The 16,521-nt window shown below is 46.5% G+C and overlaps 1 protein-coding gene across 8 annotated transcripts in view; it reads right to left on the bottom strand.

Annotated features, from left to right (window-relative positions):
• Window positions 1-15,459, bottom strand: part of LOC129829661 (zinc finger protein 385A-like) — a 239,581-nt gene extending 224,122 nt beyond the window's left edge. For 5 of the 8 annotated variants that reach the window (XR_008755426.1, XR_008755427.1, XM_055891504.1 and 2 more), the window contains exon 1: window positions 14,923-15,459. Coding sequence is in view for 1 of the 8 variants with exons in the window: in XM_055891503.1 (XP_055747478.1) it covers window positions 14,923-14,932 (10 nt within the window). In the remaining 7 variants the exon portion in view is untranslated. The other 3 variants (XR_008755428.1, XR_008755425.1, XM_055891505.1) reach the window with 2 other exon arrangements.
• Window positions 15,460-16,521: the final 1,062 nt, after the last annotated feature.

The following is a 16,521-nucleotide window of genomic DNA, read 5'->3' as shown; positions in this document are numbered from 1 at the left end:
TGTTATACCCTAGTTCCCAGTGTTATATCATAGTTCCCAGTGTTATAACCTAGTTCCCAGTGTTATATCCTAGTTCCCAGTGTTATATCCTAGTTCTCAGTGTTATACCCTAGTTCCCAGTGCTATATCCTAGTTCTCAGTGTTAAATCATAGTTCTTGGTGTTATATCCTAGTTCCCAGAGTTATCAGTGTTACATCCTAGTTCTCAGTATTATATACTAGTTCCCAGTGTTATATCCTAGTTCTCAGTGTTAAATCATAGTTCTTGGTGTTATATCCTAGTTCTCAGTATTATATACTAGTTCCCAGTGTTATATCCTAGTTCTCAGTGTTAAATCATAGTTCTTGGTGTTATATCCTAGTTCCCAGAGTTATCAGTGTTACATCCTAGTTCTCAGTATTATATACTAGTTCCCAGTGTTATCAGTGTTATATCCTAGTTATTCATCTTATATCATAGTTCCCAGTGTTATCAGTGTTATATCGTAATTCTCAGGTTTATATCCTAGTTCCCAGTGTTATCAGTGTTATATCGTAATTCTCAGGTTTATATCCTAGTTCCCAGCTGTTATATCCTAGTTCCCAGCTGTTATATCCTAGTTCCCAGTGTTATGTCCTAGTTCTCAGTGTTATTTTCTAGTTCTCAGTGTTATATCCTAGTTCCCAGTGTTATATCCTAGTTCCCAGCTGTTATATCCTAGTTCCCAGCTGTTATATCCTAGTTCCCAGTGTTATGTCCTAGTTCTCATTGTTATTTTCTAGTTCTCAGTGTTATATCATAGTTCCCAGTGTTATATCCTAGTTCCCAGTGTTATATCCTAGTTCCCAGTGTTATATCCTAGTTCCCAGTGTTATATCCTAGTTCCCAGTGTTATATCCTAGTTCCCAGTGTTATATCCTAGTTCCCAGTGTTATATCCTAGTTCCCAGTGTTATATCCTAGTTCCCAGTGTTATATCCTAGTTCCCAGCTGTTATATCCTAGTTCTCAGTGGTATTTTCTAGTTCTCAGTGTTATTTTCTAGTTCCCAGTATTATATCCTAGTTATTAATGGTATATCTTAGTTCCCAGTGTTACCAGTGTTTTATCCTAGTTCCCAGTGTTACCAGTGTTTTATCCTAGTTCCCAGTGTTACCAGTGTTATATCATAGTTCCCAGTGTTTTCAGTGTCATATCCTAATTCTCAGTGTTATATCCTAGTTCCCAGTTTTATATTCTATTTTCAGTGTTATATCCTAGTTCCCAGTGTTATATCCTAGTTCCCAGTGTTATATCCTAGTTCCCAGTGTTATATCATAGTTCCCAGTGTTATATCCTAGTTCCCAGTGTTATATCCTAGTTCCCAGTGTTATATCCTAGTTCCCAGTGTTATATCATAGTTCCCAGTGTTATATCCTTGTTCCCAGTGTTATATGCTAGTTCCCAGTGTTATATCATAGTTCCCAGTGTTATATCCTTGTTCCCAGTGTTATATGCTAGTTCCCAGTGTTATATCATAGTTCCCAGTGTTATATCCTTGTTCCCAGTGTTATATCCTAATTCCCAGTGTTATATCCTAGTTCCCAGTTTTATATTCTATTTTCAGTGTTATATCCTAGTTCCCAGTGTTATATGCTAGTTCCCAGTGTTATATCCTAGTTCCCAGTGTTATATCCTAGTTCCCAGTGTTATATCCTAGTTCCCAGTGTTATATCCTAGTTCCCAGTGTTATATCATAGTTCCCAGTGTTATATCCTTGTTCCCAGTGTTATATCCTAATTCCCAGTGTTATATCCTAATTCCCAGTTTTATATTCTATTTTCAGTGTTATATCCTAATTCCCAGTGTTATATCCTAGTTCCCAGTTTTATATTCTATTTTCAGTGTTATATCCTAATTCCCAGTTTTATATTCTATTTTCAGTGTTATATCCTAGTTCCCAGTGTTATATCCTAGTTCCCAGTTTTATATTCTATTTTCAGTGTTATATCCTAGTTATTCATCTTATATCATAGTTCCCAGTGTTATCAGTGTCATATCCTAATTCCCAGTGTTATATCCTAGTTCCCAGTGTTATATCCTAATTCCCAGTGTTATATCCTAGTTCCCAGTTTTATATTCTATTTTCAGTGTTATATCCTTGTTCCCAGTGTTATATCCTAATTCCCAGTGTTATATCCTAGTTCCCAGTTTTATATTCTATTTTCAGTATTATATCATAGTTCCCAGTGTTATATCCTAGTTCCCAGTGTTATATCCTAGTTCCCAGTGTTATATCATAGTTCCCAGTGTTATATCCTAGTTCCCAGTGTTATATCCTAATTCCCAGTGTTATATCCTAGTTCCCAGTTTTATATTCTATTTTCAGTGTTATATCCTAGTTCCCAGTGTTATATGCTAGTTCCCAGTGTTATCAGTGTTACATCCTAGTTCTCAGTATTATATACTAGTTCCCAGTGTTATCAGTGTTATATCCTAGTTATTCATCTTATATCATAGTTCCCAGTGTTATCAGTGTTATATCGTAATTCTCAGGTTTATATCCTAGTTCCCAGTGTTACATCCTAGTTCTCAGTATTATATACTAGTTCCCAGTGTTATCAGTGTTATATCCTAGTTATTCATCTTATATCATAGTTCCCAGTGTTATCAGTGTTATATCGTAATTCCCAGTGTTATATCCTTGTTCCCAGTGTTATATCCTTGTTCCCAGTGTTATATCATAGTTCCCAGTGTTATATCCTAGTTCCCAGTGTTATATCCTAGTTCCCAGTGTTATATGCTAGTTCCCAGTGTTATATCCTAGTTCCCAGTGTTATATCCTAGTTCCCAGTGTTATATCCTAGTTCCCAGTGTTATATCCTAGTTCCCAGTGTTATATCCTAGTTCCCAGTGTTATATCCTAGTTCCCAGTGTTATATCCTAGTTCCCAGTGTTATATCCTAGTTCCCAGTGTTATATCATAGTTCCCAGTGTTATATCCTAGTTCCCAGTGTTATATCCTAGTTCCCAGTGTTGACTGAAGTACCTAGTGCTAATGGAATAAAACAAGTCATGTTCAATCAGAATACTGTTATTTAGGGATCTGTCCCAAATGGCACTCATATTCCTTATGGATTGCACTACCAACCAGAGCCCTATGGGCCCTTTATAGTACAATAGTGGGCCATTTGGAACAGAACCAGGGTCTCTATTGTCTGTCGTTTGGAATGCTATCTGTATCAACACTGATGCAAGTACACACAACAACAAAGACATGTTGATTATGGTATCATCTCTAGTCTCTTGGGTTCTGGCTCCTGATCATTGCATTGGGATATCAATATTGATGCCTATGTGCACAAACACAAACAGAAGCACTGCCGTCTGATACAGCTCAGAGTCAACATGAGGACTGCACACACAACCACACACACAGCCTGTGTAATAGCTGTCCACCTGGGCTGCCACCTGCCTGTTCTTCTGTACCATCTGTGTAATAGTGTTCTGTGAAGCATAGCGTAGCTGCACCTGCCTGTTCTTCTGTACCATCTGTGTAATAGTGTTCTGTGAAGCATAGCGTAGCTGCACCTGCCTGTTCTTCTGTACCATCTGTGTAATAGTGTTCTGTGAAGCATAGCGTAGCTGCACCTGCCTGTTCTTCTGTACCATCTGTGTAATAGTGTTCTGTGAAGCAAATCGTAGCTGCACCTGCCTGTTCTTCTGTACCATCTGTGTAATAGTGTTCTGTGAAGCATAGCGTAGCTGCACCTGCCTGTTCTTCTGTACCATCTGTGTAATAGTGTTCTGTGAAGCATAGCGTAGCTGCACCTGCCTGTTCTTCTGTACCATCTGTGTAATAGTGTTCTGTGAAGCATAGCATAGCTGCACCTGCCTGTTCTTCTGTACCATCTGTGTAATGGTGTTCTGTGAATCATAGCGTAGCTGCACCTGCCTGTTCTTCTGTACCATCTGTGTAATAGTGTTCTGTGAAGCAAATCGTAGCTGCACCTGCCTGTTCTTCTGTACCATCTGTGTAATAGTGTTCTATGAAGCATAGCGCAGCTGCACCTGCCTGTTCTTCTGTACCATCTGTGTAATAGTGTTCTGTGAAGCATTGCGTAGCTGCACCTGCCTGTTCTTCTGTACCATCTGTGTAATAGTGTTCTATGAAGCATAGCGCAGCTGCACCTGCCTGTTCTTCTGTACCATCTGTGTAATAGTGTTCTGTGAAGCATAGCGTAGCTGCACCTGCCTGTTCTTCTGTACCATCTGTGTAACAGTGTTCTGTGAAGCATAGCGTAGCTGCACCTGCCTGTTCTTCTGTACCATCTGTGTAATAGTGTTCTGTGAAGCAAATCGTAGCTGCACCTGCCTGTTCTTCTGTACTATCTGTGTAATAGTGTTCTGTGAAGCATAGCATAGCTGCACCTGCCTGTTCTTCTGTACCATCTGTGTAATAGTGTTCTGTGAAGCATAGCGTAGCTGCACCTACCTGTTCTTCTGTACCATCTGTGTAATAGTGTTCTGTGAAGCAAATCGTAGCTGCACCTGCCTGCTCTTCTGTACCATCTGTGTAATAGTGTTCTGTGAAGCATAGCGTAGCTGCACCTGCCTGTTCTTCTGTACCATCTGTGTAATAGTGTTCTGGGAAGCATAGCGTAGCTGCACCTGCCTGTTCTTCTGTACCATCTGTGTAATAGTGTTCTGTGAAGCATAGCGTAGCTGCACCTGCCTGTTCTTCTGTACCATCTGTGTAATGGTGTTCTGTGAAGCATAGCGTAGCTGCACCTGCCTGTTCTTCTGTACCATCTGTGTAATAGTGTTCTGTGAAGCAAATCGTAGCTGCACCTGCCTGTTCTTCTGTACCATCTGTGTAATAGTGTTCTGTGAAGCATAGCGTAGCTGCACCTGCCTGTTCTTCTGTACCATCTGTGTAATAGTGTTCTGTGAAGCATAGCGTAGCTGCACCTGCCTGTTCTTCTGTACCATCTGTGTAATAGTGTTCTGTGAAGCATAGCGTAGCTGCACCTGCCTGTTCTTCTGTACCATCTGTGTAATAGTGTTCTGTGAAGCATAGCGTAGCTGCACCTACCTGTTCTTCTGTACCATCTGTGTAATAGTGTTCTGTGAAGCAAATCGCAGCTGCACCTGCCTGTTCTTCTGTACCATCTGTGTAATAGTGTTCTGTGAAGCATAGCGTAGCTGCACCTGCCTGTTCTTCTGTACCATCTGTGTAATAATGTTCTGTGAAGCATAGCATAGCTGCACCTGCCTGTTCTTCTGTACCATCTGTGTAATAGTGTTCTGTGAAGCATAGCGTAGCTGCACCTGCCTGTTCTTCTGTACCATCTGTGTAATAGTGTTCTGTGAAGCATAGCGTAGCTGCACCTGCCTGTTCTTCTGTACCATCTGTGTAATAGTGTTCTGTGAAGCATAGCGTAGCTGCACCTGCCTGTTCTTCTGTACCATCTGTGTAATAGTGTTCTGTGAAGCATAGCGTAGCTGCACCTGCCTGTTCTTCTGTACCATCTGTGTAATAGTGTTCTGTGAAGCATAGCGTAGCTGCACCTGCCTGTTCTTCTGTACCATCTGTGTAATAGTGTTCTGTGAAGCATAGCGTAGCTGCACCTGCCTGTTCTTCTGTACCATCTGTGTAATAGTGTTCTGTGAAGCATAGCGTAGCTGCACCTGCCTGTTCTTCTGTACCATCTGTGTAATAGTGTTCTGTGAAGCATAGCGTAGCTGCACCTGCCTGTTCTTCTGTACCATCTGTGTAATAGTGTTCTGTGAAGCATAGCGTAGCTGCACCTGCCTGTTCTTCTGTACCATCTGTGTAATAGTGTTCTGTGAAGCATAGCTTAGCTGCACCTGCCTGTTCTTCTGTACCATCTGTGTAATAGTGTTCTGTGAAGCATAGCGTAGCTGCACCTACCTGTTCTTCTGTACCATCTGTGTAATAGTGTTCTGTGAAGCAAATCGTAGCTGCACCTGCCTGTTCTTCTGTACCATCTGTGTAATAGTGTTCTGTGAAGCATAGCGTAGCTGCACCTGCCTGTTCTTCTGTACCATCTGTGTAATAGTGTTCTGTGAAGCATAGCGTAGCTGCACCTGCCTGTTCTTCTGTACCATCTGTGTAATAGTGTTCTGTGAAGCATAGCGTAGCTGCACCTGCCTGTTCTTCTGTACCATCTGTGTAATGGTGTTCTGTGAAGCATAGCGTAGCTGCACCTGCCTGTTCTTCTGTACCATCTGTGTAATAGTGTTCTGTGAAGCAAACCGTAGCTGCACCTGCCTGTTCTTCTGTACCATCTGTGTAATAGTGTTCTGTGAAGCATAGCGTAGCTGCACCTGCCTGTTCTTCTGTACCATCTGTGTAATAGTGTTCTGTGAAGCATAGCATAGCTGCACCTGCCTGTTCTTCTGTACCATCTGTGTAATAGTGTTCTGTGAAGCATAGCGTAGCTGCACCTGCCTGTTCTTCTGTACCATCTGTGTAATAGTGTTCTGTGAAGCATAGCGTAGCTGCACCTGCCTGTTCTTCTGTACCATCTGTGTAATAGTGTTCTGTGAAGCAAATCGTAGCTGCACCTGCCTGTTCTTCTGTACCATCTGTGTAATTGTGTTCTGTGAAGCATAGCGTAGCTGCACCTGCCTGTTCTTCTGTACCATCTGTGTAATAGTGTTCTGTGAAGCATAGCGTAGCTGCACCTGCCTGTTCTTCTGTACCATCTGTGTAATAGTGTTCTGTGAAGCATAGCGTAGCTGCACCTGCCTGTTCTTCTGTACCATCTGTGTAATAGTGTTCTGTGAAGCATTGCGTAGCTGTACCTGCCTGTTCTTATGGTGGCTCACATAAGTGCATTCACTGGGACAGGCTGCTGGGGTTGACGCACGCACACACACACTCACACACACGTGCGCGATACACCTACGGCACAGTATCATCATTCCGAGATGAAGCACCCATAGGTTAGATAGAGATATGTATTCTAATGATCATGACATGAACCCATCTTCTCAAGGGGAGCACAGCCACTGACAAAGAGGAGGGGAGGGAGGTTCACTTGCAATGGAATATTAATAAACCATCCAGCACTGTCACCAAACAGATTCAGAATTATTAAGGATTCAACCCATTGAAAAGAAGAGACCAATTTAGCCAATATCATTGTAATAGAATGTTATACGATAAACCAGAACAGTCAGTCATAGAGAGACAGTGTTCTGTCTGGTGCACCCGTAAGGCAGTTGAAATGAGTGACTGATGACTGACCATCAAGTATTATCAAATCTGCTTTATTTGCCGTTCTCAACATGACATGAACTACGGAGGCCTCAGAGGATCAATCGTAATCACATAACACAGGGCCCATGGCCACCAAGTTTCCAATAGCATATCCTTACAGCAGTGTTTTGAGTCAGTTTAAGAAAACAGAACAGCCACTTTAGTAGAGAGACCTACAACTGGGTCGTGACTAAATGATTTAGCTGAGGAAGCAGCGCAACAGACAAGCCCATCAAGGTGTTCATGGATTATGGAAAGCTGATGACACAGTTTGACAAAAGCTTCAAGAAATAAACTCTGCTCTGTAACAACATTTGGATATCGTAATTCAGATTTCCCCTATTGCTGTTTCGTTGTGACGTGACGCCAGAGAGATATGCAGCAGTGTGGGTATGTGTCAACAGGACAGCCATAGAGAAATGAGCTGAGAAAACAAACATCTCTGACTGACAGCCAGGTGAGAGAGGGGGAGAGAGAGAAAGAGATGTAGAGAGAAAGAAAGAAAGAAAGAAAGAAAGAAAGAAAGAAAGAAAGAAAGAAAGAAAGAAAGAAAGAAAGAAAGAAAGAAAGAAAGAAGAGAGAGAGAGTATTACTAGGTATTGACTGGTCGGTCTGTGAGACTGATGTGTTATGAAGACAGATGGGTCTGGAATGAACTCACTAACACTAACACAAAGACAAAGAGACAGATACACAAACAAAAGCCATGCAGCACAGTGAACGTCCTTGAGCTGAAGCAAGGCTCTGACTCCACCAGACACACAGAGAAGATGCTGTAGTACCGACCAGAAGCTAAATATGCCCAACTATAATGCAGTATCCTGCATCTTTCTGAACCACAGACTGGATCACAGTCCAGGAAAATAAGGTGCTCCCTATGTCCATACAGCTGTCTCTGTAGGAGAACCCTTTTTTGTTATAGTTAAAACCTTTTCACACATCGGAGTACCCTCAAACCATTCTAAATGGTAAGAGTGTTGAACAGGGCCTATCAAACAATTCTGTTGTCTATGAGGTCGGAACCTTACTAGTAGGCTCAGGCCCCCAGTTGCAGTCAGTGGAGGATGGAGGCTCAGGCCCCCAGGTGCAGTCAGTGGAGGATGGAGGCTCAGGCCCCCAGGTGCAGTCAGTGGAGGATGGAGACTCAGGCCCCCAGGTGCAGTCAGTGGGGGATGGAGGCTCAGGCCCCCAGGTGCAGTCAGTAGGGGATGGAGGCTCAGGCCCCCAGGTGCAGTCAGTAGGGGATGGAGGCTCAGGCCCCCAGGTGCAGTCAGTGGAGGATGGAGGCTCAGGCCCCCAGGTGCAGTCAGTGGAGGATGGAGGCTCAGGCCCCCAGGTGCAGTCAGTGGAGGATGGAGGCTCAGGCCCCCAGGTGCAGTCAGTAGGGGATGGAGGCTCAGGCCCCCAGGTGCAGTCAGTGGGGGATGGAGGCTCAGGGCCCCAGGTGCAGTCAGTAGGGGATGGAGGCTCAGGCCCCCAGGTGCAGTCAGTAGGGGATGGAGGCTCAGGCCCCCAGGTGCAGTCAGTGGAGGATGGAGGCTCAGGCCCCCAGGTGCAGTCAGTGGAGGATGGAGGCTCAGGGCCCCAGGTGCAGTCAGTAGGGGATGGAGGCTCAGGCCCCCAGGTGCAGTCAGTAGGGGATGGAGGCTCAGGCCTCCAGGTGCAGTCAGTGGGCCCCCAGGTGCAGTCAGTGGAGGATGGAGGCTCAGGCCCCCAGGTGCAGTCAGTGGAGGATGGAGGCTCAGGGCCCCAGGTGCAGTCAGTAGGGGATGGAGGCTCAGGCCCCCAGGTGCAGTCAGTGGAGGATGGAGGCTCAGGGCCCCAGGTGCAGTCAGTAGGGGATGGAGGCTCAGGCCCCCAGGTGCAGTCAGTAGGGGATGGAGGCTCAGGCCTCCAGGTGCAGTCAGTGGGCCCCCAGGTGCAGTCAGTGGAGGATGGAGGCTCAGGCCCCCAGGTGCAGTCAGTGGAGGATGGAGGCTCAGGGCCCCAGGTGCAGTCAGTAGGGGATGGAGGCTCAGGCCCCCAGGTGCAGTCAGTAGGGGATGGAGGCTCAGGCCCCCAGGTGCAGTCAGTGGGCACCCAGGTGCAGTCAGTGGGGGATGGGGGCATCTGATCTGACCACAATTGATCTAGAGCCAGAATGAATAGGTTGGGTGTCTCCACTGCATCAGGAGGAGTCCAGTGAGCCCAGTGGTCATGTTACCTATTATAGGCTGCAGTTGTAATGTCCTCCTCCCCACTGCCTCCACCCCCCATCCTCTCCTCCCCTCCTCTGTTCTCTGTCTAGTTGACAGTAGCAACAGCAGCAGGTACAGACTCCCATGCTTGGAGCGTGGTGCAGCACAGCTCAGGGGACAGACAACGATGACAGGAGAGAACAGGAAGTGTGACAGAGAGAGAGAAAATCAGTCTACGGTTGCATATACAGTAGACCGTGGGTCGTATTCATTTACTACCAAACGGAAGGAAACAGCACTGAAACAGGGAGGGATTACTGTCAAATAAGAAAATCTAATTTTGACTTTCTTTTGCAAAGGTTTTGCTTCGGTGTGCCGTAATGAACATGACCATGGTGTGGTGTATGGCTGGCAGATTCTCAGCACCATCACTATGGCCAAAGAGCTCTGTGCCAGGAACTCTGACATTTAACAAAAAGACCTAGGATAGATATACAGCATGTAGAACACCAAGGGCATAGGTATGTGTAGTAGAACATCAAGGGCAAAGATATACATGTAGTAGAGCATCAAGGGCATAGACATCATAGAGAGTACTGATTGGGGAGGTGAGCTCAAGGTTAAATGTAAAAACAATTGAGGGAATTAAGCAAATGTGCATATTACTCATGTACTAATATCAACTGATGCACACACTGTACTACAGACACACACTTCACACACATTTTGTTTTCTTTTTCATATCTTGTCTAATGAAATGTGTCACCCTGCCATACAGATATGTTATCAGAGCTAAACAGAGTGATATCTGAATCATGATATCAGGGAGAAATCACAAGACCAGACGGTGCAGCAGAGACTTTTCACCGCTAAAATGACAGAAATGTCAAAATGCTTCACAGCCAAATCACCATATCAAACAGTGCTGAATTTTACCCCGGAAAATGTTGAATGTCTCGACACAAAACTGTAAGATACACAAGACAAACAATCCTTTGGGGCGGCAGGTAGCCTAGTGGTTAGAGCGTTGGACTAGTAACCAAAAGGTTGCAAGATTGAATCCCTGAGCTGACAAGGTAAAACATCTGTCGTTCAGCCCCTGAACAAGGCAGTTAACCCACTGTTCCTTGGCCGTCATTGAAAATAAGAATTTGTTCTTGACTGACTTGCCTAGCTAAATTAAGGTTAAAAAATATTTGTTCTAAAATAATGAACAAAACAGTTGAGACGCAATCGACAACAAAATGATGGAGTCTGATTGAGCCTCATCCATGATGATAGTGGAGATTTCACAGGCCGTGATGAAAACCCTTCCGGTCCAGCATCTCAGAGGTGTATCATCACCCTGTAAGAGCCCTTTGTTCCCAGCCTAAATAGCACACTATTCCCTATATAGTGCACTACTTTTGATCAGAGCCCTATGGGCGTACTCCCACTATGTAGAGAAAAGGGTTTCATTTGGGACACACTCTTTCAATCTGGTCCATTTGCACCACACAACACCATACTGACCTCCTCACAGAACCTCACACATACACAGCATGAAGCTATTATAGACCTACCACACTATTACATATTAATGATACATCACTGTCAGGTATTTAGCTGGTTTTAGTGTGATATATGTTTCATAATCAAATGGTAATAATGAAATGAATGTACTACTGTATAGGTGATCAATATAGAGTATAACTGAGTAGAATAGAAACATCCTGGTGGTGAGTAGAGTCAGCCCATTCCATCCTTCTATATGACAAGCAAAACTAATTGTCACATCATCAAGCCGAAAGTTACACGTACAGATCAGAGCCATTAGTCTGGAGTGAGACAGCTGTAGTTAGAGGTTTAATGATGCTCTTAATACATGTTATGTCTCAACCTCATTTAGCTGGGCCTACACACACACACACACGCACACACACAAACACACACACACACGCACAAAGATTCCCTCTTTCAGAAAGGAGAATAAACCAATAGTCAGATTTTACATTACAGCTAGAGACAGAACACATATCAGTCAGATATAACATGTTCACCAGACACTAAGTACGCATTATGATGACAGACACACACACACACACACCTCAGACGTCAAAACTCCCTATAATCATTACTGTCTCCTTGAAAAACATGCCTGGCGGTGTGCTGAGGAGAGGAGCAGAGGAGTGGAGGAAAAGAGCAGGGGAGAGGAGCAGAGGAGAGGAGGGGAGAGGAGCAGAGGAGAGGAGCAGAGGAGAGGAGCGGAGGAGAGGAGTAGAGGAGTGGAGAAGAGGAGTGGAGGAGAAGAGCAGAGGAGAAGAGCAGAGGAGGAGAGCGGAGGAGAGAAGCGGAGGGGAGGAGCGGAGGAGAGAAGCGGAGGGGAGGAGCGGAGGAGAGGAGCGAAGGGTAGGAGCGAAGGAGAGGAGCAGGAGAGGAGCGGAGGAGAGGAGAGGAGAGAAGCGGAGGGGAGGAGAGGAGCGGAGGGGAGGAGCGGAGAAGAGAAGTGGAGAAGAGGAGCAGAGGAGAGGAGCGGAGGAGAGGAGAGGAGCGAAGGGGAGGAGAGGAGCAGAGGAGTGGAGAAGAGTACGGGGAGCGGAGAAGCGGGAGAGTTGAGGAGTGGAGGAGAGGAGCGGTGGAGAGGAGTGGAGGGGAGAAGCGGAGGGAGGAGAGGAAGGGAGCAGAGGAGTGGAAAAGAGTAGGGGGAGCGGAGAAGAGGGAGAGATGAGGAGAGGAGAAGAGAAGTGGAGCGGAGCGGAGGAGAGGAGCGCAGGAGAGGAGAAGAGAAGTGGAGAGGAGCGGCTGAGAGGAGCGGCTGAGAGGAGCGGCTGAGAGGAGCGGCTGAGAGTAGCGAAGGAGAGGAGCGGCTGGGAGTAGCGAAGGAGAGGAGCGGCTGAGAGGAGCGGCTGAGAGGAGCGGCTGAGAGGAGCGAAGGAGAGGAGCGGCTGAGAGGAGCGAAGGAGAGGATCAGAGGAGTGGAGAAGACGAGCAGAGGAGACGAGGAGAGGAGCGGAGAGGCGGAGCGGAGGGGAGGAGCGGAGAGACGGAGAGGAGGAAATGAGTGGATGGGAGTGGATTGTGCGCGCGGAGAAGAGGAGGGGGGTGGAGAAGAGGGAGAGGAGTGCAGGAGGGGAGCAGTACTGTAGCTAGCTGCCATTGAATCAGCCCAGGCATGCGTTTTAAATCATGTGGACGCATGCATGCACGCACGCACGCACGCACACACACATATTTTTGACACATGCTTCTTCCTCACACTAGCAAACAGTTAACCTGCAACACACACCCACACATAAACCCGTCTATGAAACACGGTGACTTACAGTGTTTCAGTAGCAGAGCTCCCATCCCCTGCAGCAGCAGTAGAGTTAGTACAGACGGACTAGCAGCAGAGAGACTGGAAGGAAGGCTTTTGTCTCCCCTCACCCACGTGTGGACTATGAGACTGGAATACTAAACAAGACCATGCTGAATGACAGTATATTCTGTGTAGAACATTTGCTACAAATGCATTTCAATGCTTGTCGGTGTATCTAGCCACACACTGAAATGTATGTATGACGCAGCCTTTTGCATACACAATAGGATTTTTTCTCTTTTTGCTGTTCTTGGTAGTGTTCTTAAATCATTTGAAGAACCCTACAGCACCAAAGGAGAATGTTATATGTGACAATGTATACACCCAACAACCTTCACATGTAACCCTCACGTGTTTTTGTGAGCTTGACTGTTGGTGCCGGATAGTTGCAGTATGCATGGCTGTATCTCTATCACAGTCTATTTCTCTATCACATTCTGTTATGTGTAACTTCTCTCTCACCTCAAACTCTCTCGGCAGGACATACAGGACAGTAGAGGACAGGAGAGAAGAGGACAGGAGAGAAGAGGACAGGAGAGAAGAGGACAGGAGAGGAGAGGACAGGACAGGACAGGAGAGAAGAGGAGAGGAGAGGAGAGGACAGGAGAGAAGAGGAGGGTAGAGGACAGGAAAGGACAGAGGACAGGACAGGACAGGAGGACAGGACAGGAAAGGAGAGAAGAGGAGAAGAGAGGACAGGAGAGGACATGATAGGAGAGAAGAGGACAGGACAGGAGAGAAGAGGAGAGGAGAGGAAAGGACAGGACAGGACAGGAGAGAAGAGGAGAGGAGATGATAGGACAGAACAGGAGAGAAGAGGAGAGGATAGGAGAGGAGAGGAGAGGAGAGAAGAGGATAGAAGGGGATAGAAGAGGACATGATAGGAGAGGACGGGACAGGATAGGAGAGGACGGGACAGGAGAGAAGAGGAGAGGACAGGAGAGGACAGGAGAGAAGAGGAGAGGATAGGACAGAACAGGAGAGAAGAGGAGAGGAGAGGATAGGAGAGGAGAGGAGAGGAGAGAAGAGGATAGAAGGGGATAGAAGAGGACATGATAGGAGAGGACGGGACAGGATAGGAGAGGACAGGACAGGAGAGAAGAGGACAGGAGAGGAGAGGACAGGAGAGGACAGGACAGGAGAGAAGAGAAGAGAAGAGAAGAGGAGAGGAGAGGACAGGAGAGGACGTGATAGGAGAGGACAGGATAGGAGAGAAGAGGAGAGGAGAGGAGAGGACAGGAGAGGACAGGAGAGAAGAGGAGAGGACATGAGAGGACAGGAGAGAAGAGGAGAGAAGAGGAGAGGACAGGAGAGGACAGGAGAGGACAGGATAGGATAGGAGAGAAGAGGATAGGAGAGGACAGGAGAAGACAGGACAGAAGAGGAGAGGAGAGGACAGGACAGGAGAGAAGAGGAGAGGAGAGGACAGGAGAGGATAGAAGAGGACAGGATAGGAGAGAAGAGGATAGGAGAGGAGAGGAGAGGACAGGAGAAGACAGGACAGGAGAGAAGAGGAGAGGAGATGACAGGAGAGGAATGAAGAGGAGATGATAGGACAGAACAGGAGAGAAGAGGAGAGGATAGGAGAGGAGAGGAGAGGAGAGAAGAGGATAGAAGGGGATAGAAGAGGACATGATAGGAGAGGACGGGACAGGATAGGAGAGGACGGGACAGGAGAGAAGAGGAGAGGACAGGAGAGGACAGGAGAGAAGAGGAGAGGATATGAGAGGACAGGAGAGGACATGATAGGAGAGGATAGGAGAGAAGAGGATAGAAGAGGAGAGGACAGGACATGAGAGGACATGATAGGAGAGAAGAGGACAGGAGAGGAGAGGAGAGAGCTGAAGCATGGTCATGTCATGTGACCAAACACATCTTAATGATATGCTTCCAACACAACACACTGACCTCTCCTGTTATCTGTCTGACACGGCAAATAGATGGTTTTGATTATTACTATAATCATAATAATCCATAGGCTATTTCTGCTGGTATTCAATAACACTTCAATAATACTACGACAGATAGCTTGAGCATTGTTGAGACTTTGAGTGGATGAGACTATGATAAATAAATCAAGTTTTGAAGAATGCCTGATGATACAACAGAAACATTTGACCCCCCAAAAATATCAAGACGCAGAGGAAAACGACAACAACTCACCCAAAATCATCCTGGCTTTTCCTTCTCTCTGCTCCTATCGTTTAACAGTGCTCCCTCGTTTCCTCGTCTCTCCCTTTTCTCCAAAGGGACAATGGCTCCAAATTGTTTTCTTATTTTCTTTCACCGCTCCTCTCTCTCTCTCTCTTTCTCTCTCTCTCTCTTTCTCTCTCCAGCAGGGAAGTCAGAAAAGCAGACCTAAATGTGAGGGGAGACTGCTGCTACTACCACCTGCTACCACTGCTACCACTGCACATGCTGTCTGTCCCTCGCTTTGCCTTGCGTCCGCACTCACCAGGTGACTAACAGTATGTGAGGAGGAGGAGGAGGAGGGGGGGTAATGCTGGTGCAGTTGTGCTGCCTGTCTGTCTCAGATAAGCCTGGGGGTTGGGGTGCGTCAGAAACAAGAGGGAGGGGGAGCTACTGGCCAAAGTTTAACTACCTAATGACAGAATGAAGTCTAACTACCCAATCACAGAATGAGAAGCAGCTACTGTGGCTTCATCTAGATCCTCTACTCAGTGGTAACATTTCTGAGATGGGAATGCCTTGGTCTCTCTCTCTCTCTCTCTCTCTCTCTCTCTCTCTCTCTCTCTCTCTCTCTCTCTCTCTCTCTCTCTCTCTCTCTCTCTCTCTCTCTCTCTCTCTCTCTCTCTCTCTCTCTCTCTCTCTCCCTCTCTCTCCTCTCTCTCTCTCTCTCTCTCTCTCTCTCTCTCTCTCTCTCTCTCTCTCTCTCTCTCTCTCTCTCTCTCTCTCTCTCTCTCTCTCTCTCTCTCTCTCTCACAATCTAAAGGAACCTTACATGTCTGTGCTAAGTGTGCTCTGGTTGGTGGCAGCCTCGACCAATGGGAGCAGCGGCAGGAACTTGTCATCATGCACAGTGTAAGTCATGAAGGAGACAGCACTGGACTAATAATGTATGTGTGTGTCCCTCTCTATCTCCGCCCCCACTCCTCACTCCTCCGCCCAGTGGAATAGACAGCATGTTTTGTCGGCTTGCGTCTGTCGCTTTCTCTCGTTGTTTATCGCCCCTGCCCCTCATCCCTCTGTTCTTTGACTCCATGTGATCGTGGACTTGTTGTAGGATGAAACTTTTTATCCTCTCTTTCTCTCCTTCTCCCCATCCTCCTCTCACTCATCAACCTATCAGGCTATGCATTCTGTCACCCTGTTCTATTGCCATCAAAGGACAGGATTTGGATGGAGGGACAGAAAGCGGAGGAGGGTGGGTAAAAAAGAGATGGAATAGAAAGTGACAGAGCGAAGGAAGCAGGAAAAGGAGGGGCAGAGATTAAACTAAAATGCAAACGGACAGAGGGATGTAGAGACGTGGAGTGACGAGAGGAGAGGACTGGGAGCAACGAGACAGAGAGACAAGAGAGGAGAGGACCGGGAGCAACGAGACAGAGAGACAAGAGAGGAGAGGACCGGGAGCAACGAGACAGAGAGACAAGAGAGGAGAGGACCGGGAGCAACGAGACAGAGAGACAAGAGAGGAGAGGCAGAGATTAAAACATGCTGCTTGTGGATGAAACAAAACCAAGTCAGCTAAATATTCTATCCTGCTTTGCAGTCTGTCTATGCAGTCTTACTTAGCTCACC

This window comes from Salvelinus fontinalis, chromosome 31, assembly GCF_029448725.1.
Source record: "Salvelinus fontinalis isolate EN_2023a chromosome 31, ASM2944872v1, whole genome shotgun sequence".
In the NCBI taxonomy this organism is placed as follows: Eukaryota; Metazoa; Chordata; class Actinopteri; order Salmoniformes; family Salmonidae; genus Salvelinus; species Salvelinus fontinalis.
The sequence above is the reverse complement of the archived record's forward strand: the minus strand, read 5'-3'. Positions and strand labels throughout refer to the sequence as shown.